This window comes from Salarias fasciatus, chromosome 20 (genome assembly GCF_902148845.1).
Source record: "Salarias fasciatus chromosome 20, fSalaFa1.1, whole genome shotgun sequence".
Lineage (NCBI taxonomy): Eukaryota > Metazoa > Chordata > Actinopteri > Blenniiformes > Blenniidae > Salarias > Salarias fasciatus.
In genome coordinates this window covers 22,783,965-22,808,030 of record NC_043764.1, presented here as the reverse complement: position 1 = coordinate 22,808,030, position 24,066 = coordinate 22,783,965, and the positions used below count along the sequence as shown (strand labels likewise).

Sequence of the window (24,066 nt, the reverse complement as noted above, 5' to 3'; positions counted from 1 at the left end):
GTCTGACACTTGACCTCGTCAGTAGTGAGAGAAGCAACTTTACCATCAACTCTGAAGGCTTATTAGTGTCCCGTCCATTTTTAAATCCTCCTTCTGTGCGGCAAAGCCTGCAGACTGTGAGTGCATTCAGTTTGACCTGAACGTCATTGGAGATGATATTGGAAAATTGCAAAGATCATCTCTGGAGCCTCAAACAAAAATCCTGAAAATGTCTCACAATGCTTGAAACCAGCAGTGGACGAGAATATTCTCCGTACTCTCCTGTAAAGGAGTGTGGAGAAATGGAAACTAAATTGCTGGATGGTGAAATAAATGGCATTGTGCTGCAGCTCGGAGCTCTGTGTCTGCTACAGGCCAAAGGGTCCTGCTGGGATTCAGTGATTGGAGGTAAGAGTGGTAGTTACCAGAGATTACAGGGGTCTGGAGACTGAGCCTGGACCTGGTATCCTTCTCAGTGTGGCTTGATTCCCAGAATCTCACTTCATATTCTACCTCTTTACCACCGCTGATGTAAAACCTATTTAGTGAAGACTTTACTGCTTAATATTTTCAATCTCTGGTGTCCACATTTCAGTTTTTCATAAAAACCATAGATACTTGTCTACTCTGTGGTTGTGTTCCTCAGGATCCATTTGCAGCTGCTGCCAACTACCTGTGTCAATGAGGCAACTAGAGCAACTTGAAAATATCAGAAGCCCAACAGATCCATGAATCCATGTGAAATCAATATGTCTTTTTCCTTGTTGTCACTGAGACTGAGCTGTGTTCCATTTATGTAGATTTATTGCCACCCTGGGCTCGGGCTGGCTGTGTGGAGGTTCAGGTTCATGGATTGTCACACCAGAGATGAGTGTGATGATTGGTTATGATCTGTTTCAAGCACTTTAAATGAATCCAAATATGCAACAAGCAGCCTAAAATGCTTCCAGAAAGCAGTGAATTTTCTCCCGGTACCCATCCAAACAGTAGACGTGACTGTGAGTGTGTGTTTATCTGCCTGTGTGTGACGGACTGGTGACCTGTCCGGCTGTATCCTCGCTCCTTGTGAGTCATTCCCATCTTTATATCATCACATTCTTAAAGTATTCATGCGATAGCGTTGCATGGTCACATCATGTTGCGTGCACACGGGTGTGTATGTGTGTGTGGTGTGTGTGCCTCTGTGTAGGGTGCCAGTGGGTGGGGGTGAGGAGGGTGGAGGTCTGTGTGTCTCTGCTCATTAATACCATGTGGAGCTCTGAGCGGTGGCGGACTGCTGCTGAGCTTCCTGGCAAAGATTTAGAATACAAATCAGCAGCACACAACCGGTCTGGGCTGGAGAGAGGGACTAACTGGGTGATATGTTGAAGGCTCCAGTCCCAAACCCAAACCAGGTTTTTTTTTTTTTTTTTTTTAATGCAGCAGCTTGAACCTGCCTCAGCACATGTGGATTATGGAAAAGGGCTTTGTGGTGTTTTGTGTGTGTGCATGTTTTCAGTTAAATCTGTTATTGTGCTGAGTCCCTCGTGTCTCAGTGTTGTTCTCCTTAAAACACTTTATGACTGTATTCATGCGATTTATGACACCTTTGTTAAGCTGAAAGGAATGTGGGCTCCGCGGTGTTTCTGTCGCTGGACCCTGTAGGAGCAGATGGGCGCGGGGCGAAGGTCGTCCGATGGCGATAATCACAGTGATGCAGTTCAGAAACACTTTCATTTTTTCACTGATTCAACAGCTCGGGGGATTTTCACCGGCATACATCATGTCAATTAAAAACCCAGAAAAACACTGATGCATTCAGGAACTCGCAATGTTTGAGAGTCCACGCAGACGTCTGACTGTAAATTACCTTTACGGGTAACCAGAACCGGCTCTGCTTCCCCTCCTGGGTCCCCGGTTCACTCGGCTGTGTGGCCACCTGAGTGTTTGCTGAGGCCACTGCTTGTTGAACGTGGTTGATGGATGGCGGAAGAACAGAAAATTAGGTTTCCCTCCTACTGTGAGCTGGGCTGTAAACTCACAACAGCTGTGCAGGATCTCGCTGCAAAAACACTGAACCCCTGCGCTGCGACGTCGCCCCGGGCCTCAGAAATCTGGCCCAATCTGGACCGTCGCTCTTCATTCTGTTTCCCACAAACTAAACATTTTCATATTGCTTATCACCCTCTTAACCAAAACGTCCCCCTCAAGCTGCCATGCTGCCTTACATCGCGCCCCATAGACCTCATTATTTTGTGTGTGTTATCCCCCCACAGCCTCTCTTTCCTTTCTCCCCAGCACTGCTGCACAGGAGCTCAGTTTCTATATAAATTTGGCTTTACAGCGAAGAAGTATTGGAATCGATGTGAAATCAGGCTTGTAAAACTTTACATGGAACGTCACAGTAGTTAGGAAATTTACCGTGGCTGCAACCAAAATGAGTCTACCTTGAAATGCAGAAGTTGTTAGTTAGTTGTTTAGTGCTCGGACATCTGACAAAAAAAACTGATAGAATATCAATATTTAAAGCAAAAACTGAAATCGGCTAAATAAAGTAAGCAACTGCAATGACCTTTTCGTCCTCAGGTCTCTGGAGTCTTTGGACCTGTCTTACAACCAGTTCACCTCCGTCCCCATGAGCCTGCCTCAGCCTCTCCTGAAGCTGAGCCTCCAGCACAACCGGATCAGTCAGGTCCCCGCCTTCGCCTTCCGTCACCTTCGCCCCGGCCTGCGGTCGCTCCGTCTGTCGCACAACGCCCTGAGCGAGCACGGCGTGGAGCGGGTGTCGTTCGTCGGGACTTACCGCTCGCTGGGCGAGCTCCTGCTGGACGGCAATCGGCTGGAAGACGTCCCGCGCTGCGTCAGGCAGTTCAAGAACCTGAAGACGCTGAGACTGGACAACAATCAGATCAGGTGAAAGAGGCAGTGGCTCACACTGTTCTCCATGATGATAAACTGGATTTAAGACATCAAGAAGTTGAAGACAACGTTGCTCTCCATTGAGTCTCTCTACAAAACTTCAGTATTTCCTCCTGTGTGTTTGCTTCCAGGTTGCTGAGGCAGTGGGGAGTGTGCCACCCTCGTAACTCCGGCTCAACTCTGGCTTCGGTTCACCTGGAAAACAATCAGCTGGAAGTGGAAAAGATTCCCCCGAAGGCCTTCTCATGTCTGACCGACACACAGGGCCTGGTGCTCTACCCACAGCAGGGGCCCGCCTATCAGCAATAGACCCAGACACACACACACACACATCTCTCTCACACACAATGTATATCAACACATAATCACACAAATGTTTTTTTCATCATTTTTAGATTCTTGTCGTCATAATGAAACCCGACCGTCTGACACAGCTTTCGTTTTAAAACTACCCAACCCTCACCGATTGAAGAAAACAATATTTTGGTTCACAGTGGAGCAAATATATAATTTACACAGTAATTAAAACAATCGCTGTATAAAATCATGCTAAAAACCGAATAACGCTGTCGAGTGGAATCTCAGATCTGTTGAAAATGCAGGTTGTTCTCCGTCTTTCATTGAAGTAGGGGATACTTGGGGTTTTTAGGACGGAAAAGGATCAGCCCACGCCTTCGGTGTAATTCAGCAGCACTTTCGTGGTTTGCAGGAGGAGACGTTTAATTAAGGTGAAATGGAATTAAAGTAGGAGTGTTTGGATGTGACAGAGGGACTTGTGGGTAATGAAGCAATCGACTCTTACATGTCCTCAAAAGTGAGTGGAAAAAGTCCGGTGACACAAAAAAACCAGCCAAAGGGGGCCATTAGGAGGAAAAGCATAAACATGGTCCTCCTCCTCCCCTATCGCCAGATGAGCTCCAGCATAAACAGCCGGCTCTACCCACCCTGTTAAAACACTGAGGGTCAGCAGGGCCGCGAGGGGGGCCTTAATGAGGGCCTCCAACCACCTGGAGGAGGCGTCGGTCGCTGCAGGGCCCCCCACAAAATCTGGGGTCCCAGAATGTATCGGTGAGAGGGTGGAGGACCAGGCTTCCCCGTTATTTGGACTAGCAGCAGGGGAGATGTGAGGAAAGTGTCGGGGCAGGGTGGAACTGAGGGGCAAAGAGAAAAAAAACGAGCTGAGTTTCTACACACAATGTGGTGATTGTTCTGTGAAGGTCTCTGAGCTGATGGGTGAAAACTGAGACCGGCAGCCTCTCATGAGCGGTACGAGTCCGACCAAACGAGTCTGAGGGAGATTAAAGAGTGAGGGAGGAGGAGAGGAAGGCCGACAGCTATAGGACGTTTCATATTCTCTCCTGAAAACTCGGTGTTCTCTCACAGCTTCTCTCTCTCTCTCTCTCTCTCTCTCTCTCTCCTCGTCCTCTCCCTCGTCATTTACGCTTAATTACTGATTTCAGTGTTTTAATCAGACCTCCTGAAACAGAACAAAGCACCAAGACGCTTTGAAAAACACTACGTGCAACAGTTGGAGGAGAGGCTCTCTGCTCGCACAGGAAAAAGCAAAAACCGGAGTTTGGAACAACTCGACTGAACCACATGGAGCCGAGACGCTCGACCCCAGTGACCCCGCTCTAGGATGAGCTGGTGTCAAGCCCATGAGCCAGGCATCTACAGGACGCTCTCTGTCGGAGTGACGAGTCTTTATCTGGATACTTCCATCAAATGAAATCAAGCTGAAAATAAAGAAGTGATCTCACCAAACTCTTCGATTCTCTGAAACCTTTGGTGTACTCATCAAAAACTTTCAAACGAGCTGTTAACACGAACAGAGAGGAAAATATTGTGAATTTGTTTTCTCCAATAAAAATCCTTTTGTTTTCTCCACTTTTATTCCCATGCACTCATTTAGATGCACCAACACATGCACACGTGTTTTTCTATCGTGGGAGCGAAGCAGAGTACGGCAACAAAACCCAGGGAGAACATGCAGACTCCACACAGAAATCCCCCCGATGTCCAGCCCAAACTTTGATGAGGGGTGTTCTCACTGTGCACGGCCTTGAGTACATGTGCTTGTTTTGACTACCAGGTGCAGTTCGAGTGTTTTTACAAGTCAAACTGAAGATCAGAAGGACCAGATGAAAGTGTGTGTGAGTGTGTGAGCGTGGGAGGACGGCTGTGGGAGAGGGAGACGCGTCTCCAGACAGAGATTCTCAGGGAACGAGGACGACGGAGGGAACGGAGAGAGGCGAACGTGTGTGAGCTGTACATGTAATACGAAGAGACTCCCACGCGTATCCATGCTTTTCACTCTCTGTGCCGGGGCGTGTAATCACATGTTGGACCTGTGCTCTCCGTCTTACGCATGTGGCGCAGGCTCCATTCTCCATAATTGTACAGTCATTCAGTAAACAGCCCATTACTGTCTCAGAAACTACACGTTCACATTTATACTGCAGTTCCTGTGCGTTGAGGCCGAAGCTGCACCGCTTCTCTTTTAGAACTTTCATTCTTCAGCGTTGACGCCGGATGCTCGGACGTTTCTCCGCAGCTCATCACACCAGGCATTTTCCAAATTTGACAGTCTTGCCACTTTCGGTGCCACACTGCTAAACTGTTAAACCAACATCCCATCACACCCAACAGATGTGAGTCGTCCCATCCAGCCTGAGCTGTTTGCAAGCGGTGTCAGGCTTGTCTGGCCCCGCGCACGGCCCGTTCTGCCCGGTGACGGCGGCTTCCTGTGTTTGTTATTGGATTTGTAGGGGGTGGCTGGCTGATAAAATAAAAAGGTCCGGTACACACAGAGAAAGGCAGCTGAGGAATTTTCCTCCGAACTCAGATGGTCATCAGAGACAAACAGACAACGCGAAAGAGGACGAGATGAGCGTCTTTACTCCAACGCGAGATTGAGTTCCAGTGTTAAGGGTCAACTATTTCGGGTCAAGAAGAATGTGCTTACTGTGGCGTGTAAAAGAGGGAGCCACGTGCTGAAGAATCCCGACGCGCCAATCTTTGATAGCGAGAGTCATCGATAAAAAAAAAAAAAGGAAAAAATGCTGGTCGGTGTTATTTTTGTGACTTTCCTGCAACATGCTCGCACCTACGCAAGAACGAGCAAAGTGGGAGCACTAATGTCTGGAGACACGTTGGTTGAACGCTCGTAGGACAAAAAGGTTTAATTTGGATGCCAAGCCCTGGAGCTGCAGACCAACGCCATAATCAACTGAACCACACGGAGAGGGAGAGAGACAGGCACACAGAAATAAAGCGCTAAAAAGACCAGAGAGAGACTGGATCTATAAAATGAGAGACAGAGAGGAAGCAGAGAAAGAAGGAATGTTATCTGTGTAACCTTTATCAAAACTGCAGGGCGTTGATCTGGTCTGCCCGGAGAGGCAGAAGCACAGAAAAACAGACTTTTCTCCATGTTTTCATGCAGATGATGAGAGGAAACATATTTTTCTTGAATACTGAATAAAACACTGCAAAGTGTCTTCATCACAGTTTTTGTACAGTGTCAGAAAAGTTCCCAGTGTGATTTGACTTGCCAAATCCTCTCTCTCTTTCTCCCTCCCTCTCTCTCTCTCTGGTTGCTGGCAAAGCTGAGAGGAAATCAGAGAGTCAGTGAGAAGAAACACTTCCTCCTGCCAGAGCGAAATTTAATAAAGAACCGTGAGAAGAATCTAAATCATCTGTTCACTCAGAAGTACACTCTGTGGATAATGTTGGAGCAGACGGCCAGCGTCACCAGTGTCCTCTCTCTCTCAGCGTTAATCGCACTGGATGTTCAGTTAAACAGTGATTCTAGCCGCTCACTAAAACGGAGACCGGGGGGAAATACAAACAAGACTTAATTATTACATGGAAAAGTCCACTGAACATCTGCAAACATGGAAACACGGTGGCTGAGGAGCTGCAGAGCTGAAACAACCCTGGTATTATGTTTTAACTGACTCATTCATACAAACCAGCAACATGACGCAGCGTGGATGAAGCAGTGGCTCGTCTGAAGCCTGAACTCTTCAGGCAGCAGTGATAACGTCAAAACTCTACTTTTTTTTTAACCATTTTATCAACAAGCCATGGACTAGGATACCCAATACTAAAGCCTTTAAATTCCTGTCATGTTTTCATGGAAACACATTCTGCTGCACACATTTTGAAGATGTGTGATTTAAAAAAAAGAGGGAAAGACAGAAGCAGAATCAGCATTCCATGCTCTATTCTTCTTCTTCTGCAGTCCAGCCTGCCTCCCTGCTACTGTCAGCGGGGATTCACTCCCCTCTCAATCATGCTTCTTGAGAAAATCAGTTCAGAGAGAATCAAATATTTAGAACCTAAATTCTGTGTTCAAAAAAACATTTATACACAGGAACATATTCATTTACAGTTTGAATAAGATTAGATCAGAAAAGAGATGCCTTCCTTCAAATGATGCTTCATAGTAACACACACATTATGTGTTATTGGACTGTTCGTAAATCATTTGTTTGGGTAATTTAATTGTTTTACACACATCAGACATGAGGAAAAAGAAAGCTTTTGAATGAGGACATAATACAATATAAAATGTATTTATTTATTCAACATGCAAACAATTGTACAGTTTGAACCCATGAGGAGGTCAGCCCGAGAGATTCTCTTCAGCCAACTTTCAGGCAGTGAGGGCTCATGGGAAGTCAATCAGACTGCAGGGAGGGCGAATGCCCCCCCAACACCATCACGGCAGCTCCGCCCCTGTAAATAAACTAGCCTGGTTTGTGTGTGTGTGTTACTACTTCTTGAAACTATTCATCCACAATACATTCTGCATATAAACTAATATTTATTGGCGATATGCAAGATTCCACCAGAATGATACCATTTCTGAATAAAACTCTGAACCTTTCTCCTTGAGAAGGAGGAGTAGGAGAGGAGACAGTGCAAATTATTTTAACTGAGTCTGAGATCTGCACTTACCATGTTTAATTGCACATGACAGCAATTCAGATGAAATACACTGTAATTAAGCTCCGCCAATTTAAACACAAACTAAAGCAGTGAATTCTTGTCTTAAATATCTTATACAGCCGAAAGGGCAATAAGATCAGGGACTTTTTCTACTGTAACACCGTCTATGGACTCCTACAGTCTTACCAAAACGTTGCTCTTTATGCTTTTCTCTGCTACGTTAATCCTCCTCCCAGTGTCATGACAGGGTTTCACTTCTAATTATAACTGAATGTTTTTGACAGAGATAAAAGAAAAGCATGTGTTGGCATGTCAGACACCTCAGTTTAATATCTGGAATTCAAATTGGCGTCGATGAAAATAAGAAGCTGTTTATGCATCATATTTTAAACTGATCAAGCTCCTTTTATACAATGGAAAATAATTAAACTAACATTCTTAGTAAAAGTTTTTTTGTTTATTTTTTTAAGTCGTTGACATTTGTTGAAGCTAAATCAAAGAAAAAATGATGCTTTTCTGATATCTGGGAGTTAAAATGATGCACATGAAGCTGCTCAGGATTCTAATGGAAAACTTTCTAACAGCACTGAAAAAGCAGATATTGATGGAAACTGTACAGATTTATTTTGAAATTCTCATCAAACTTTAAACAATACAGGAGGAAACAGGACATCCTAAAAAAAAAAAAAAAACCCACGCATACACAGGGAGAACATGCAAACTCCACACAGAAAAGAGAAGCCACGAGGTGAGACCCTGAACCTGAGCCTCCTCCAGCTGACCCAGTCTGGACCAGCTGGTTCTCTGTGAAGGTTTTCCACAGAAGGAGCCTCGTGGTAAAAACCACCGCTCTCCAGTACAGACTGTCTCCCTGCATCAGCTACTGTACGAGCAGAGCCTCTCTGCTCCCCCCCTCCCTCCAGGAAGGGGAGAAAGGAGGCTGGCTGGGTAACTTTCTGCCCCCCCCTCCGCCCCCCGGGACGCTGCAGGCTCTGCTGGGTCCGGAGCGGAGCGCACACGGTGGCCTGACGCGGGGCGCGGTGGGCTGGATGTCACAGGACCCAAACTATCCCTAAATGTGAGGAACACTTTCTTTCTTCCTTTTTGTTTTTTAATCAGCCGGAGAGGAAGAGAATAAAAGAAACAATTTCAACCGACTTTCTAGAACTTGGAATTAATCTTTTTTTTTCTTTTCTGTCCAAAAGGTAAGAAATTGCAGTATTTCAATGCTTTGTTCATTACAATGTGATTTGAGTCTTCTTCTGAGGTAACTTCACAGTTAAGTATTGCAACTACCATTGGAAAATAATACTTAACTTGCTATCATAAAACATTTTGTGTTGTTTTGCTTTGTTGCTGCACTTTTTTCAAATATAAATTATTTTTTGTCAAAATGCATTGTTCATTTAAAACAGCTGGGAGTAACATCAGGAAATGTAAACACTGAAAGAAATACAGTTTCATTTATTCTCCGCAGAGTGTTCGGACAATGGTTTTGGTATTTTATCCCTTCTGAGTCCAACCTGTTCCATCTTCCCATCTGATGCTGGACTCTTTCTTCTGACCCCAATCCTCCACTAGATGGCGCAATAAATCTCTGAAGACATCTGACACCGAGATCATAATCAAGCAATCTTCTTTCTCCACTCATTTGCCAACTTGTCAATACACACATTTTCTCTCATCGTGTTCTGAAACGAAACAAACCTCAGAATGACTCTCACGTCTCTCCTTCATTTAGAGAGAATAATTACAGCAAAACGTGCCAATCAACTCACTTTGTTCTGAAACTACCCTCAAATTCAGCTCTGTGTATACAGTGTTGAGATGTTTGTGATCTTTGAAACTTTATCAGGTAGGATGATTATTGCTGTGTATTGTAATTTGAATAAACATGCGGCTCTTTGACAGTTTTCTCCACCGTGACCCAGATTCTGCCAGTAATGTGCCTGAAGGGATCCAGGACTAGTCTGCCAGTAGAGCTGCATCACCTTACAGTACAAAGAGCAGACGGTGTGTGTGTGTGTGTGTGTGTGTGTGTGTGTGTGTGTGTGTGTGTGTGTGTGTGTGTGTGTGTGTGTGTGTGTGTGTGTGTGACTGGAGAGTGGTCAGACATCCAAAGTGACGGTGGAAATGTGTTTCCTGACCACTGAGCCAGCCTGCCTATTAGCCCGGCTGTGGTCTGACCGCCCTCCACCTGCTCATTCACCTGTCTGGCCCAACTTGATTTATTTCAAACCATTCACCCTGCAAAATTCAATGCTTTTTTTAAATTTTTTTTTCATGAAGCATCCATTGTTAGTCACCTCTATTCAAAGCCAAGAGTGTAAACGCAGATCTTCTGCCCTCTGGCCTGGATCTGCTGCTGTGAGTGAACAGTATGGCCCCGTTGTGTCGTTTCTGAGCGGCTCTGCTCGCTGCGACTGCTCCGGCCAGGCCTCCTCTCTTCAGCAGCGCGCGGCTCGCCGCCACATCCAAGCTCGGCGGCATCGGCGAAGCTGCCAAACAGATCCTTTTTTTAGGGTTAGCAGTCACCAAATTACAGCCGCTGGCGCAGTTAACTCCACCCGAGGGCTCTTAACGGACACGCCTAGCTCTAACGGCCTGTATTTCTGAAGTGCGTGTGAATTTGGGATATGTGCACACGTGTGTCAGTCTGCTGAGTGTGTGTGTGTGTGTGTGTGTGTGTAGGAGGATGGATTGCACACTGAAATCAGGGAGATCCTGCAAATCACCTGACGGTTCTGGAGGAACAGGACCTTTAAATAGGCTTGCGGCTTGTGGACTGCAGGTGTTTATGGATACGTGGGACTGGATCTGGGGCAGCATGGCTTCCAGTCCACAAACATTTGTTCTACTTCTGCAAGGGGAGATTTTGTTTTGTAGTTTCAATGTGGTACAAATAAAAATCATAGTTTGCACAGAAGATTAAAAATATTTAAGGACTTCCCACAAAGTGGTGCTTCACTGAGCCGCTCTGCAGAACAGAGCTATGTCCATCACTTTGTGCGCCGTCAGCGCCGGGATCTCCTGCAGCCGCCGTGTGATCCCAATAGCCGCCGAGTGTTGACGTGGCGGCTGCCAATACACCAGTGTTGCGGTGCCAGCTGGCTTCCAGGCAGCTCTCTGCCCCACCTTAACTCCGCCAACACTGTGAAAAGCAGAGCGCGGAGACAAATCAGACCAGCGTCGCCTCACGTCCCGATCGGTGACACCTCCTCGCTCTTTCAGAGAGGCCTGACTGTGTTTCTGTCCGCTGCCATCATGGGAGAGCAAACATGCAGGAGACTAATATTCCAAACCGCACAAAGGGCAAATCATTCAAATATGAGTTTGTCTCGCCAGGAAAGGGCAAAGGCTTCCTCGTGGGAACTGCAGTCACTTCAACGTAATTACTGCTGAGAGAACAGCTGACAGGAGCTCCTGCATGATGGATCGAGCGTATAGGAAACGTAAAGCCAATCTCAGACTCCGCATGTGGGAAACTCAAACAACTAACAGACTTCAGCTGAGAACATTCAAGGTGGTGCTTTTACTGGCACGCTGTGTTTTATTGTCAGTCAACATCTATTCCTCCACACAGTTGATGAGGTGTGACTTTACTCATTTATCGCGCTGAAGCTTTTGTCTCCGTGAGAGATCTCTATTTCTAATTGTGTTTTCTGTTGACTGTATTAAACGCCTTTAGAGAGACAGATTGGGTGTGTGTGTTTGTGTGTGAGATAATGAGATTGTTCTGCCTATGAGTTGGTCTATTTGTCCATTTCTTCTTTTGTTTTCATAGAGAACCTGCTGCCCATGAAACTCATTACTTAAATCACTTCTAACCAAAACAAAGACAACCAGAAAGTCCCTGTTTGCACGTTCGAAGTGCATTTCCTCCTGGTCGATCAACTCTTCGCTCCTACTTGGCCAGCCCTGTGTTGCTGTTGGCCTCATGCAGCTGTTGATTAAACGCTTCCCTGCCTCATCTCTCACATCCTCCTCGCCACTCCTGACCTGCTTCGCCCACTCTTTCCCTCCGCTTCAGAGATGAACCCAGAGAGAGACAGAGAGGCAGGAATAGCTGCTCATCCATCTTTTTTCATCCATCCATCTATTAAGCCTCGGGATTGGAGGGTGAGCTGTGGCAACAGCAATTAGGAGCCAAGACTCTGGTTTGTTTTCATCCCAGACCGGATGTTTGACAGCTCACGGCTTAAATGGAGGGAGAGGAGAGGAATTTGTGTGTGCAAACAACAGAGCCGGATATAAGTGGTTATTACTAACGGAGAGGCTGCTTCGCTGTGGGATGGGGTTCAGTCCGGTTGTCGTGTTGTGTTTATGATAGCTTTACAGTTGTTCCTGGATGTATTAGACTGTACTTAAACTCCTGTTGGTCCTTTTTGTTCCTCTGCCGCGCCAAACGCCTCTTATCTGCAAATCCCTATCCTCCGCTGCATCTCTGCAAACAGCCGGCGACTTACCCGGCCGTTCTGACCAATCACGGACGTCTCCACAGAACTGGAGTCTAAGTGTCGCTTTCTTAGATTTACAATATAGCGCACACTTGTTACACCTCCCATACTGCTGCAAAGGACAAAGAACAGAGGCGCATAAAGCAGTTTGGTGGAGTTCTCTGTGTGAATTCCACCTCTTCAGTGTGTGCTGCGTGTCATTGTGTGATGCCGGCTATATATGTCCGAGCTGTGTCCTCCTGGCTGCATTCTTCTGGCCAAGCCAAGGCCAGTGGTGTGTTTTTTTTTCTTCTTCTTTTCTACAAAATGGTATAATTTGGCAGCTATTTTTATTGGAGGGAACAAACTGCAGGGCCCAGTTTATTCATGCTCCCATGCAGGCCGGGTCCACATCGTGCACAGGCTCTTTGTTTTACTCACTTTTAATGCCCCTGAAAATTATCTGAAGGGCAAAATTGTTTGCAGTTGCAGATGATTGCATAAGAAATTATTTCATGCATTGCACTGAAAAACAGAAACACACACATTCTTCTCGTGTTCCCATAGTTTTGCGAGTGGTCTCATAACTGAATTGTGTTTTATTAACCTCACACTGTGATGTTCGACTATGACCACGTTCCTGGGTTCATTTGTGAGAAGCATTGGTAAGAATTACTGGTGTAATTTGAAGGATCAGTATCAGTTGATTGATTTTTTTTTAATATATAATGAAGATTGTAACGAGAAATGTTCCCTAGCAGAGAATTCCTCTTTAAACTCCCACACAGATTTTATTGTTTTGCAGCCATTGTTGTGAAAACTAGAACCATTCCGAGACAATAAATGTCATGTTACATTTCGTTTGGGATGAGCTCTCATTAAATTGCAAAACACAAAAACAGAACACGAAGTTCCTGTTCAGTCTTATTGTTTTGTTGTTGCATCATGTTGCGTCACTTCCACCCTCCGTCGTCTTTCGACGGCCAGAAAAATAATCGAGTTGAATTTTTCTCTAAGTTTCCAAACCATTCAAACAAATGCCTCTGTAGGATTACCAGGCTGCACATCAGAGGTGGGATTAACACTCCAGAGTGAGAGATTATGAGGTCGTAGGTCACCCCCGTGTCCAGTGGAGGACTGTAGTGGTTCGGCCTCCACACTCACAGCTTCCTGTTGAAGGGATCAACTTGCCTGCTAATAATTATTTTCCCCAGGAATTAGTTTTTAGGCTGAGTGAGAGGGAGCAGCGCTGAAGTGTTTGTCGGGTCAGTGCAGGATAAAGCAAGCAAACACATGCTCACATGTCGGGCGACCTCAATTAGCAGCGTGTGTGCACGCACAGCTCTGACATCATGGAGTTTGTGTTTTTTTCACGCACACACATTTCGTACTTGCACACCCATTTTTTTTTTCTTTGCCCTGGGGATGAATGGTGGCTTTGTTGCAAAACTCATTTGCTGGAAAAAAACTTTTCCACCACTCCGGTGTTATCCCCCGTGCTATCTGATTGGCCGGTGAGAAGAAACTCGGTGTGCAGGAAGCAGACAGTGACATTTCGGTGTGGTTTTAGTGACTTTCCCTCCCAGAGTCGACTCCTGGCACATGTGACAGGGGGAATGAGTGCATTTCTCCTCACCAGCCTCCGACTGCAGTCTCCCTCTAAGGTGTGGTATAAACAGCCAGCCTTTGTAATTAAGGATAAGCAGACCATTTCATAATATTTCACTGTCAATTTACCACTGACCACTGCCCTGCACCCACGTTGCAGTGTGTCATGCACGTAGCTAGTTAATCAGTTTTTAAACCCCGGGGTGGAGGAGGTAATGATGGGTCGTCTTCATTTCCCCTCTGTGTGTTCAGCATCGTGACACCTTTAGACTCATCACACCTGCTCTGGATACATATTAAAGCCATTTGTCCCAAAACCAATAATAATTTTCAGCGTGTATTTCTGAGTCTTGAGCCTTTGCTATGTTTTAGTCTGCGCCTATAAAACACGGACATTGTTGGAATTTTTCTTTTTTTTTCACCTAAGTTTTGGCACGTGCTCTGTCTGAGTCTGAATTTGAGCGAGTATATGACAGAATAATATTTACAAGGAAAAAATAATATTTGAAAATTTGTTTGAAAAACAATTTTTTTTTTAAGTGTCCGGAGTTGAAGGCAGAGAAGCATCAGTCCTTCTTCCTTCCTCAGTGCAGCTTCCCAGGCATTTATATTCCATCATATTTCCATCTGATTTAGTCATTATGAAGGGAAGAAACTAAACATCTCACTGCAAAAGTCCACATAATTCAACACCATCACACACGTTTGGCTGCATGGTTTTAGTTATCAGTGGTGAAGAGTATAACTTCTATAAAAATCTATTGATTTAACTATAATGCTGCCTTCTTCTCTCTGTCTCTGTACGTTCTCAGGTGTAAAAGTCGAAGATGCTGCCACACTGCTCCCTTCTGCTCTTCCTCTGCGTGGCCCAGCTGCTCGCCGCCTCCTCCGCCTTGCCCTTTGAGCAGAGGGGCTTCTGGGACTTCGCCATGGACAGTATAGACAGCGGCGGGCTGATGGCGATGATGAGGGACGAGGAGGAAGGCTCGGCCATCGAGGAGATCCTCCCCCCCGACGTGCCCATGTGTCCCTTCGGCTGCCACTGCCGGCTGCGCGTCGTCCAGTGTTCTGACCTCGGTCAGTGCGAGTGTGTGAGCGGGAAGCAGTGTGTGTGTGTGTCAGAAAGAAAAAACAAAAGAAAAACAAATGAGTTGAATGACTGAGCATAATCCATCCAGGCCTTGCATGACCTGCAAGCCCCCCCCCTTCCCGTTTGATCTGTTATCTAAGGGAGACGGTTCCTCCTCTGGGATAACGCTGGAATATTTTCTCAAGAAAGGCATCTCTTTGAGGGATTTCGTGTTCCTGACTTTGAGCGTGCCGGGCGGAGGAGGAAGAGAGGAATGGCCTGAGCCAGCTAGAAAAAAAAAGATATTTGAAAGGAGGAAGAGAAGGCAGAAAGATGAGAGATGGAAAGGGATCAAGGAAAGGAGGGAAGGAATCAAGGGATTGCAGGAGAGAAGACAAAATATTAAAAATCTTAAGTAAGAAGGAGCTACTTTGAGTTCAAACTCTTTCAGGTGCCGTTTCATGTGCAGGATATTGGATGGAAACCCAAAACAGAAGGAGAAAACCAAACATTTGTGTGGAAATTAGACAGAAATACAACAAAATGAATAGAGAATTTAAAAATGGAAGTCTCACTCTTCCAGACTTAATTTTAGTAGTTTCCACGAACAATTTCCTGAGTGAAGATATTATAAGTATGTGCTTTTCCTCCGTTCTCTATTTTAAAGGGACCGGGGGAAAACTTAATCGGTCCTTTTTATAAACATAAAGATTCCTCACATTATACCAGCTATATAGCTCTAATAAGACGTCCCTGTTTAGACACGATGGTTTCGTCGCATCATCATTTTACAGGCTCTATGTATTTACTGTCCCTGGTCTCCCTGTACCGGGTAAATGTGGAAGCGTATAATTTCCGAGATGTCAAGTGCTTATTTGGAACAGATGTATTTTGGTGGTGGCGTCTGTCTCCTCTCAGTGTGCATCCCAGCGTGATGTTGAGTATTTGTGTTAAGGGGCGCTGGGGTTTTACAAGGCGCTAGTTTCGTCAGTTGGCGGTGGAGGCTCGGAGATTTGTGGCAGATATGGGTGAAGAGCCGTGGTTTGTGGTTTGGGGGGTTCAGAGCATTCTCTTAATCAGACTCCTGGTGAAAGTGTTTTTTCTTCTTCTTCTCCTGTTGTGTTTATCATGTCTGTTAGATCTGATGCATGCACAGAGGTTCGAAGGTCTCCAGCTGGCAGGATGGATCCAGGCCAGAGAGAGACACGGCCTGGTTTAAACTGTATACGGAAAGCTTGAATAAAAACTTTCTCAATCATCTTGCAGGTGAAATGAAGTCTGAGCAGCAGGGATCTGTGTGTGGACGTGGTCTGAACAGAGCGCCGCAGAGGCTTGGAGCTGTGTGGTGTCACGGAGGGTGTGGCGCAGCACAACCAAACCCATATATCTAAACTTAACTCTGGACGGACAGCTCCTGGTACGGGCCTGCGGGTCAGATGTGGTCGGTGGTAGACTGGATCCCAGTGGGACAGCTGGCGCTCTCCGACCAGGCGGACGGCGTTGCATCATGGTGCCGGTCCACGTGAGGCTGGCCCCGGTGGCCGTCCGCCGGCCGGAGCCCGTCTGCGCCACCGACCACATCTGATACACCCGTCCACGTGGCGCTGTGATGTGGTCACGTTAATGATTGCTGGTCTTAGTGTTTGTGCGTGTGCCGAGTCTTTTTCCAGAGATCCCCCAGTGGAAGAGTGCAGGTGTGTTTCTGAACGCCACAACAATGCTCTCTGCAAGCAATCGCTTTTTGTCCTGGATTAATTTCTTGGTTAATAAATATTATTTCGGTCATTTCTAGTGATCTTTTTCTGTCACAAAGGAGCCAAAATTAGGACACTTATCCTCAACTCATTGCGGTTTCAAACTCACACATTAACACACACACACACTCACACACACACAGCAGTCAGACTGTATTCGAATGTGTCTGGGTTGTGCCCCTGTCCTTTCCATTTGATGTGTGACTCTGCTGATGGTATTTAAATCACATCATTTGTGACTTCTGTCAAATAGAAACCAGATGGAAAACATCTGGTGTCCCCATCTGGCATGAGGGGAAACTGTGTGTGTGTGTGTGTGTGTGTGTGAGTGTGTGTGTGTGTGTGTGTGTCGTTGCCAGTGACTAACCAGTAGTGGTAGTTACGCACTGCGCTGACGTCTGTGTGTGTGACCTCCATGCTTGTGTCTGTATCCACCTTTCATTAAAATAATAGTCTGGGAGAACCAAAGTACTCATTTGCGATTGTGTGGGCATGCGATTGGTTTAATTTTTAGGCCTGATGCAGGTTTGAAACACACTGTGACTATTTATTTTCCAAAGTCTAGGTCTGACCAAGATATCCTCAGATGTTGTCCACTGAAAACAAACCGGTTTTCAGGTTGCCGGTTCAGCGTCACCCAGGGAAGCTTTTAATGGAGGGTGATTCCCATCTGTGTGTTTTTTTTTGGGGTCTGCAGGTTTAACGGAGGTGCCGAAGAACATTCCTCAGGACACAAAGTTCCTGGACCTGCAGAACAACCGGATCACTGAACTGAAAGAGCACGACTTCAGAGGCCTTCCTCACTTATACGTAAGAAGCACAGCTGGCTGCGTTCGTAACGTCACACTGAGGATCAGCTCAGCTCGTCCTCAGCAAGAGAAACTGACTCATCACAGCTTTGGCGTGAGAAATATCATTATGAGCTCTGTTTCCTCTGTCTGGGATTTACAGGTTCATTTCCTTTTTCTTTTTTACCCAGCGCCGCCCTTTGCTCTGAGAGCTTTAATTGTATTAAAGTGGAGCCTGAAGCCAAGTGGGAGTGTTCAGGCTCTCCCAGCAATAAGGCTTTGCTCACTCCTGACCCACATTCAAGACTGCTGACCAAGAGCAATATTAAGTCTGGCAACTTCGGAAACTCCTGACATGACATTATACAATAGCATCTCTATTAAAGCCTGTTTACCTCAGACTTCCTCCGTCTGTGTCTTCGGCCAGCACAGGTGGAGAGACGGACCACTGTTAGCTGGATCTGTTTTTATTCACTCACACGCTCATTTACTCTGACAGAGGGAACAAAATGGAGCTCTTGTGTGTGTTTTGTGTACAATGTTTTTTCTGTTTTTCCTATAAATCCATCCATCCATCCATTTTCTACCGCTTATCCGGGGCCGGGTCGTGGGGGGAACAGTCTAAGCAGAGATGCCCAGACTTCCCTGTCCCCAGACACTTCCTCCAGCTCCTCTGGGAGGATCCCAAGGTGTTCCCAGGCCAGCCGCAAGACATAGTCTCTCCAGCGTGTCCTAGGTCTTCCCCGGGGTCTCCTCCCTGTGGGACATGCCCGGAACACCTCCCTAGGGAGGTGTCCAGGAGGCATCCTAAAGAGGTGCTCGAGCCACCTCAGCTGGCTCTTCTTGATGCAGAGGAGTAGCGGCTCTACTCCGAGCTCCTCCCTGGTGACTGAGCTCCTCACCCTATCTCTAAGGGAGCACCCAGCCACCCTACGAAGGAAACTCATTTCAGCCGCTTGCATCCGGGATCTTGTCCTTTCGGTCATGACCCAGAGCTCATGACCATAGGTGAGGGTGGGAACGTAGATTGACCGGTAAATCGAGAGCTTCGCCTTTCAGCTCAGCTACTTCTTCACCACAACAGACCGATACAATGACCGCATCACTGCAGCCGCTGCACCGATCCGCCTGTCAATCTCACGCTCCATCCGTCCCTCACTCGTGAACAAGACCCCGAGATACTTAAACTCCTCCACTTGGACCAGAGTCTCTCCACCGACCTGGAGGGGGCAGACCACCTTCTTCCGGTCGAGGACCATGGCCTCGGATTTGGAGGTGCTGATCCTCACCCCTGTCGCTTCACTCTTGGCTGCGAACCGCCCCAGTGCATGCTGCAGGTCTGGGTTCGATGAAGCCAACAGGACAACATCATCTGCAAAAAGCAGAGATGAAATCCTGTGGCTATGAAACCTGACCCGATCCGGCCCCTGTCTGCACCTAGAAATTCTGTCCACAAAAATGATGAACAGAACCCGTGACAAAGGGCAGCCCTGCCGGAGTCCAACATGCATTGGGAAGAAGTCCGACTTACTGCCGGCAATGCGGACCAGGCTCCTACTCCGGTCGTACAGAGACTGGACGGCCCTTAACAAGGGGCCCCGAACTCCATATTCCCGGAGCACCCGCAACAAGACACCACGAGGGACGCGGTCGAATGCCTTCTCCAAATCCACAAAACACATGTGGACTGGTTGGGCAAACTCCCACGAACCCTCGAGCACACTATGGAGGGTATAGAGCTGGTCCAGTGTTCCACGACCAGGACAAAAACTGCATTGTTCCTCCTGGATCCGAGGTTCGACTGTCGGTCGAATCCTCCTCTCCAGTACCCTGAAATAGACTTTCCCGGGGAGGCTGAGAAGTGTCATCGACCTACAGTTGGAGCACACCCTCCGGTCCCCCTTTTTAAACAAGGGGACCACCACCCCGGTCTGCCAATCCAGAGGCACTGTCCCCGACTGCCACACGATGTTGCAGAGACGTGTCAACCAAGACAGTCCCTGCACATCCAGAGACTTAAGGTACTCGGGGCGAATCTCATCCACCCCCGGTGCCATGCCACTGAGGAGCTTACCAACCACCTCGATGACTTCAGCTTGGGTGATGGACGAGTCCACCTCTGAGATGTTGGCCTCTGCTTCCTCCACGGAAGACGTGGTGACGGGATTGAGCAGGTCCTCGAAGTATTCCTTCCACCGTCCAACAATATCCCCAGTTGAGGTCAGCAGCTCCCCACATCCACTGTAAACAGTGTTAGTGGAGACCTGCTTTCCCCTCCTGAGGCGCCGGATGGTTTGCCAGAATTTCTTTGAGGCCAACAGGTAGTCCTCCTCCATGGCCCCCCTGAACTCCTCCGAGAAACAAGTTTTTGCCTCCACAACCACTCGGGCTGCAGTTCGCTTGGCCTGCCGGTACCCATCAGTTGCTTCTGGAGTCCCACGAGCCAACAAGGCTCAATAGAACTCCTTCAGCTTGACCGCAGCCCTTACTTCCGGTGTCCACCACCGGGTTCGGGGGTTGCCACCACGACAGGCACCAGAGATATTACAACCACAGCTCCGAGCAGCTGCTTCAACAATGGAGATGGAGAACATGGTCCACTCGGACTCAATGTCCCCAGCCTCCCTCAGGACATGAGAGAAGCTCTCCTGGAGGTGGGAGTTGAAAACGACGCTGACAAAGGGTTCCACCAGATGTTCCCAGCACACCCTCACAATACGTTTGGGTCTGCCAAGTCTGTCCAGTTTCCTCCTCTGCCAGCGAATCCAACTCACCACGAGGTGGTGATCGGTCGACAGCTCTGCTCCTCTTTTCACCCGAGTGTCCAAAACACACGGCCGGAGGTGAGATGACACGACAACAAAGTCGATCATCGACCTCCGACCTAGGGTGTCCTGGAGTCAAGTGCACTTATGGACACCCCTGTGCTCGAACATGGTGTTTGTTATGGACAAACTGGCTAGCACAGAAGTCCAATAACAAAACACCACTCGGTTTCAGATCAGGGAGGCCAATCACCCGCCTCCAGATGTCACTGTCGCTGCCCACGTGGGCATTGAAGTCCCCCAGTAGAACAATGGAGTCCCCAGTCGGAGCACTGTCCAGCACCCCTCCCAGGGACTCCAAGAAGGCCAGGTAATCTGTACTGCTGTTCAGCCCGTAAGCTGAAACAACAGTAAGGCACCTATCCCCAACCCAAAGGCGCAGAGATCCGACCCTCTCGTTGACTGGGGTAAACTCCAACACATGGCGGCTGAGCTGTGGGGCTATAAGCAAACCCACACCAGCCCGCCGTCTCTCACCGAGGGCAACGCCACAGAAGTGGAGAGCCCAGCCCCTCTCAAGAGGTTGGGTTCCAGAGCCCAGGCTATATGGTGGAGGCGAGCCCGACTATATCCAGCCGGTACCTCTCAACCTCCCTCACAAGCTCGGGCACCTTCTCCCACAACATGTATTGTATTAGTCCTATAAAACACAATAAAATGGGTGCTAAATATATGCCCGATATTTTCTTTCAGGGTCTCTCTCTTAGGAACAACCAAATTTCCAAAGTCCATCCCAGAACATTCATCCCCTTGAAGCAGATGCAAAAACTCTACTTCTCCAAGAATCTGCTGACCACCATCCCGAAGAACCTGCCTGCCTCTCTGGTTGAGATGAGGATCCACGAGAACCGCATCAGGAATGTGGCGGCCGGAGCCTTCGCCGGACTAAGCAACATGAACTGCATAGGTCAGGAAGGCTGATGACTCCGTGGCGCTCGCCACCGCCTCTGCCACATTGGCATGGAATTTTTTGGTAGATTAAAGGGACGACGTTTCATTTCATGCCACAGTTGTTCTCTGTATCTTGCAGAAATGGGAGCAAACCCCATCCACAACAGTGGCTTTGAGCCGGGAGCTTTTAAGGGACTGAAACTGAATTATCTGCGCATATCGGAGGCTAAACTTACCGGAGTGCCAAAAGGTAATGACTCATCTGTGCTGTGAGCTTTAATGTGTCTGAGTTAGTCTAGTTGGAAGACGAGTCCAGCTGTTTGGGAAATGTGGTTAACCACCAAGAGCCAGTAAGCAATCAGCAGAAGGGAAGCTCTCTCATCAACGTCTTTTATCTCAATTGTCAAATCAGAGCTGAACTTTTGAAAGTGGCTCTCTAAAGTAGACCTTGAACAACTCTTAACAGTGGAATCTAAACACTTAACATATGATCTGGACTTTCAAACCACATCTGAACTCTTGAGCACAGACCCAGACTTGAAATATCAATTCAACTTCTGCTGAATTTCCTTTGCTTTACCCGACCAGTTAGGTATACTAAATGACTCTGTGCATCATATTTATTTGTAATTATTGTGTTCGTCAGCGGAATAATGAGTGGAGTAATTACTGTACTGTACGTCATCTCTAAACACTATCACTAAGACAAGATCACATATTAAGATTCTGATTCTGAAGGGAAATCTCACACCAACGGTTTCCTCCTTTCAGATCTCCCGGAGAGTCTCCGTGAGCTTCATCTGGACCATAATCAGATCCAGGCTGTTGAACTGGAGGACCTGAGCCGCTACAAAAACCTCTACAGGTGGGTTTCACACTCATGCGCCATTGCTCATTTACAGCACCATGATGCTGTCAATGGCTTTCCTGCAGTGAAGTGAATTTTGAGGTACTCTGCCTTGAAAATGTAGCCTGAAATGACCTGTTTTCCCCTCCTTCCAGGCTGGGCCTTGGCTTTAACCACATCCGTAACATCGAGAATGGAAGCTTATCCTACCTGCCCCAGCTCAGAGAACTGCACCTGGACAACAACCGCCTGACTCATGTTCCCAGAGGCCTGCCAGACATGAAATTCCTACAGGTGAGCCCCATGTGTGCTCCGTCTTCCTCTTCTTCTGCACCTCAGACGTCTCATCTTCACTGATTTCACCCGTTGGTCCCTTTCAGGTGGTTTATCTGCATTCCAACAACATCGCCCATGTGGGCGTGGATGACTTCTGCCCTCGCGGTTTTGGGATGAAGAGGACATTCTATAACGGCATCAGCCTGTTTTCCAACCCCGTGAATTACTGGGAGGTGCAACCGGCAACGTTTCGCTGCGTCAGCGACCGACTCGCCATTCAGTTCGGCAACTACAAGAAGTAAAAAGGAAAATACAGAGGAAGTGAAGGGAGGAGGATGGATAACGAGGGGGAGGAGGAGCAGATAATTTAAATAGTAATGGTAACAAAAAACTTGAGTGATGAATTAAAAGTAGTTTATATATGAAATCCGTTTTTTTATTGTTTTTGTACAGATGGAGAAGGTGGGCAATAAACTGATGAAAAGAGAGGCGAAAAATAGAAACCCATAACTTGAAGGGAATGAAAGCAAAACCTTTGCAGTCTCCCATGTGAGTTTTTTGCATTCTTGAAAGTCAAAGTTTGGAAAGGTTTTGCCTTTTAAAAGAGTAAAATGAGGAGGATGTGTACAATGAGTGTTGTTTCCTAAACCTAAATCCATGAACAACTGAAAACTTGTGAAGCGTTTCATTCCATATCTTTACACAACACTTCATATTGTGATCAAGATCAAGATGGGGACTATAGAGATATATAAAAGGTGTTCTATATAACTTCCTGTGTGTGTGCCAATTCGGTATTTACCTGAACTTGCCCCTGTTTTAAAGCCGTTAATACTTTGGTTAACTTATATTCAGAAACACACAGCCATGGAATTTTACAACAGACTCATAAAATGACTTCAGATTAACTTTATCTTCATGTTGAATTAGTAAAACTTGCCTGTTTGAGTTTCCTTTATTGGAACTGAACAAATTCAGCTGAACCACCAACCGGTCTGTGTAAAGAGTCTTTTCTATGCCTTTAATAAACATTATCTGAGCGATACCTTACAGTACAGTATTCCTTGAGGGGACACTGAGGTAGTGGGGATGTGCCCCATCTAGAGAAAATACACATCCGCTTTGCTTTGACAGAATGAAGGCAGTGTGTTCACATAGTGCTACAAACAATAGTAGTGTTGATGCATTGTTTGCACAGTTTTTTCTTTGTTGTGCTTCTTCTGCTTTTGGGGGTATTTAGGGGGTTAGTGTGTTAGCTATAAGTATGACGTCTTGTCTCCGTTCTGTAATCTGACAACCTACTGCTGCATGTGAATAAAGACATTTTTTAGCCTGCTGCTTTAAGCGAGAGAACATCTGATGTCCCTGGCTTTGGATGCTGTGTGTCAAATAAAGACGAGGAACCAAGAAGTGGAAATATCTGATGAGTGAAACTTCACAAAGCTGACAAGAATAAAGGAAAAAAAATACACACATATTCAGGAAACAGTCTCAAGAAAAGTGTCTAAAAGATTAACTGAAGTACAGATCTTTCACTATACATGCATCTTACACTTTAATACACGTTTTGGTATGAAATGTTTTCTAAAATTTATTTTTGTCAAAATTTCATTAACCGTCATTGACTTTAACATGAACTGTTGTTTTATCAACTCACCATCTTCTATTTGATAAATCTATTTTTTGATCTTACAAATATTATTCGATTGAGTCAGTCACTGAATATTCAATAATAATAA

At 46.6% G+C, this 24,066-nt stretch overlaps 1 protein-coding gene and 1 pseudogene across 2 annotated transcripts; both read left to right on the top strand.

The window, feature by feature from the left end:
* LOC115407444 (extracellular matrix protein 2-like) overlaps positions 1 to 3,207 on the top strand; it is an 8,971-nt pseudogene extending 5,764 nt beyond the window's left edge.
* A 5,673-nt stretch (positions 3,208 to 8,880) lies between these two features.
* Positions 8,881 to 22,670, top strand: bgnb (biglycan b). Of its 2 annotated transcripts, XM_030119873.1 has the most exons (8): positions 8,881 to 9,038; positions 14,690 to 14,954; positions 17,398 to 17,510; positions 21,007 to 21,220; positions 21,344 to 21,454; positions 21,976 to 22,069; positions 22,207 to 22,345; positions 22,432 to 22,629. In XM_030119873.1, the coding sequence occupies exons 2-8, from the start codon at positions 14,705 to 14,707 to the stop codon at positions 22,627 to 22,629; spliced, it is 1,119 nt and encodes a 372-aa protein (XP_029975733.1). In that variant the 5' UTR covers positions 8,881 to 9,038; positions 14,690 to 14,704. The 2 variants fall into 2 exon arrangements, with proteins under 2 accessions (XP_029975733.1, XP_029975734.1); XM_030119874.1 differs by lacking the exon at positions 8,881 to 9,038 and having other exon boundaries at positions 14,705 to 14,954; positions 22,432 to 22,670.
* The last annotated feature ends 1,396 nt before the right edge of the window (positions 22,671 to 24,066 follow it).

Coding starts and splice junctions, on each gene's coding strand:
- bgnb (XM_030119874.1), top strand. CDS start 14,705: ATGCTGCCACACTGCTCCCTTCTGCTCTTCCTCTGCGTGGCCCAGCTG. Junction 21,221..21,343: donor AAGCAACATGAACTGCATAG/GTCAGGAAGGCT, acceptor TGTATCTTGCAG/AAATGGGAGCAAACCCCATC. Junction 22,346..22,431: donor CAGACATGAAATTCCTACAG/GTGAGCCCCATG, acceptor GGTCCCTTTCAG/GTGGTTTATCTGCATTCCAA.